Source organism: Penaeus monodon, chromosome 19 (genome assembly GCF_015228065.2).
Source record: "Penaeus monodon isolate SGIC_2016 chromosome 19, NSTDA_Pmon_1, whole genome shotgun sequence".
NCBI lineage: Eukaryota > Metazoa > Arthropoda > Malacostraca > Decapoda > Penaeidae > Penaeus > Penaeus monodon.
This window is the reverse complement of record NC_051404.1, coordinates 34,893,336-34,893,793: the sequence shown is the minus strand read 5'-3', so window position 1 is coordinate 34,893,793 and position 458 is coordinate 34,893,336. Positions and strand designations below refer to the sequence as shown.

Below are 458 nucleotides of genomic sequence, written 5' to 3'. Positions count from 1 at the left end.
AAGACAAGGACGGAAAAGGGAAATCATCTTATTTTTTAGGGGGAAGCATCAAACACCCGCAAGCACTTTCACCAAACGCATTTCTGACTCAGCAACCGAACCGTAATAGACGTGAATTAAAGTCTGGGTAACGTATGGTGAAAATCCCCCCTTGTGACGTCAGAGGTCTACGTCACAGAAAGGGGCGTGGCCTCCGATGCTCATTTGTTTGACAGTATCTCGGCTTCGTCTCGAAGCTTGGTCAAAATATGCTTATTACTTCCAATTTTTCCTCGGACATTTGTCGCTATCTATTGCTCCTACGTTCCTTCCTTTTTTATCTTTCTCTTTCGATCCTGAATGTTTCTGGAAGTTAATCACACATGACGCAGCAAAATTTCTTATCTTTTACACAAAGACGAAAAAACAGCAAATCGATAATATAACATGTATCTATCTAAAAAGGGGAAAGTAAAAGC

The 458-nt window shown here is 40.8% G+C and overlaps 1 protein-coding gene across 1 annotated transcript in view; it reads right to left on the bottom strand.

Annotated features, from left to right (window-relative positions):
* The window catches only part of LOC119585399 (adenylyl cyclase 78C-like), a gene marked incomplete in the record, with an annotated part of 159,642 nt that overhangs the window by 29,261 nt on the left and 129,923 nt on the right, over positions 1 to 458 (bottom strand). The window contains 1 exon segment of the mRNA XM_037934062.1: positions 55 to 77. Coding sequence (XP_037789990.1) covers positions 55 to 77 — 23 coding nt within the window.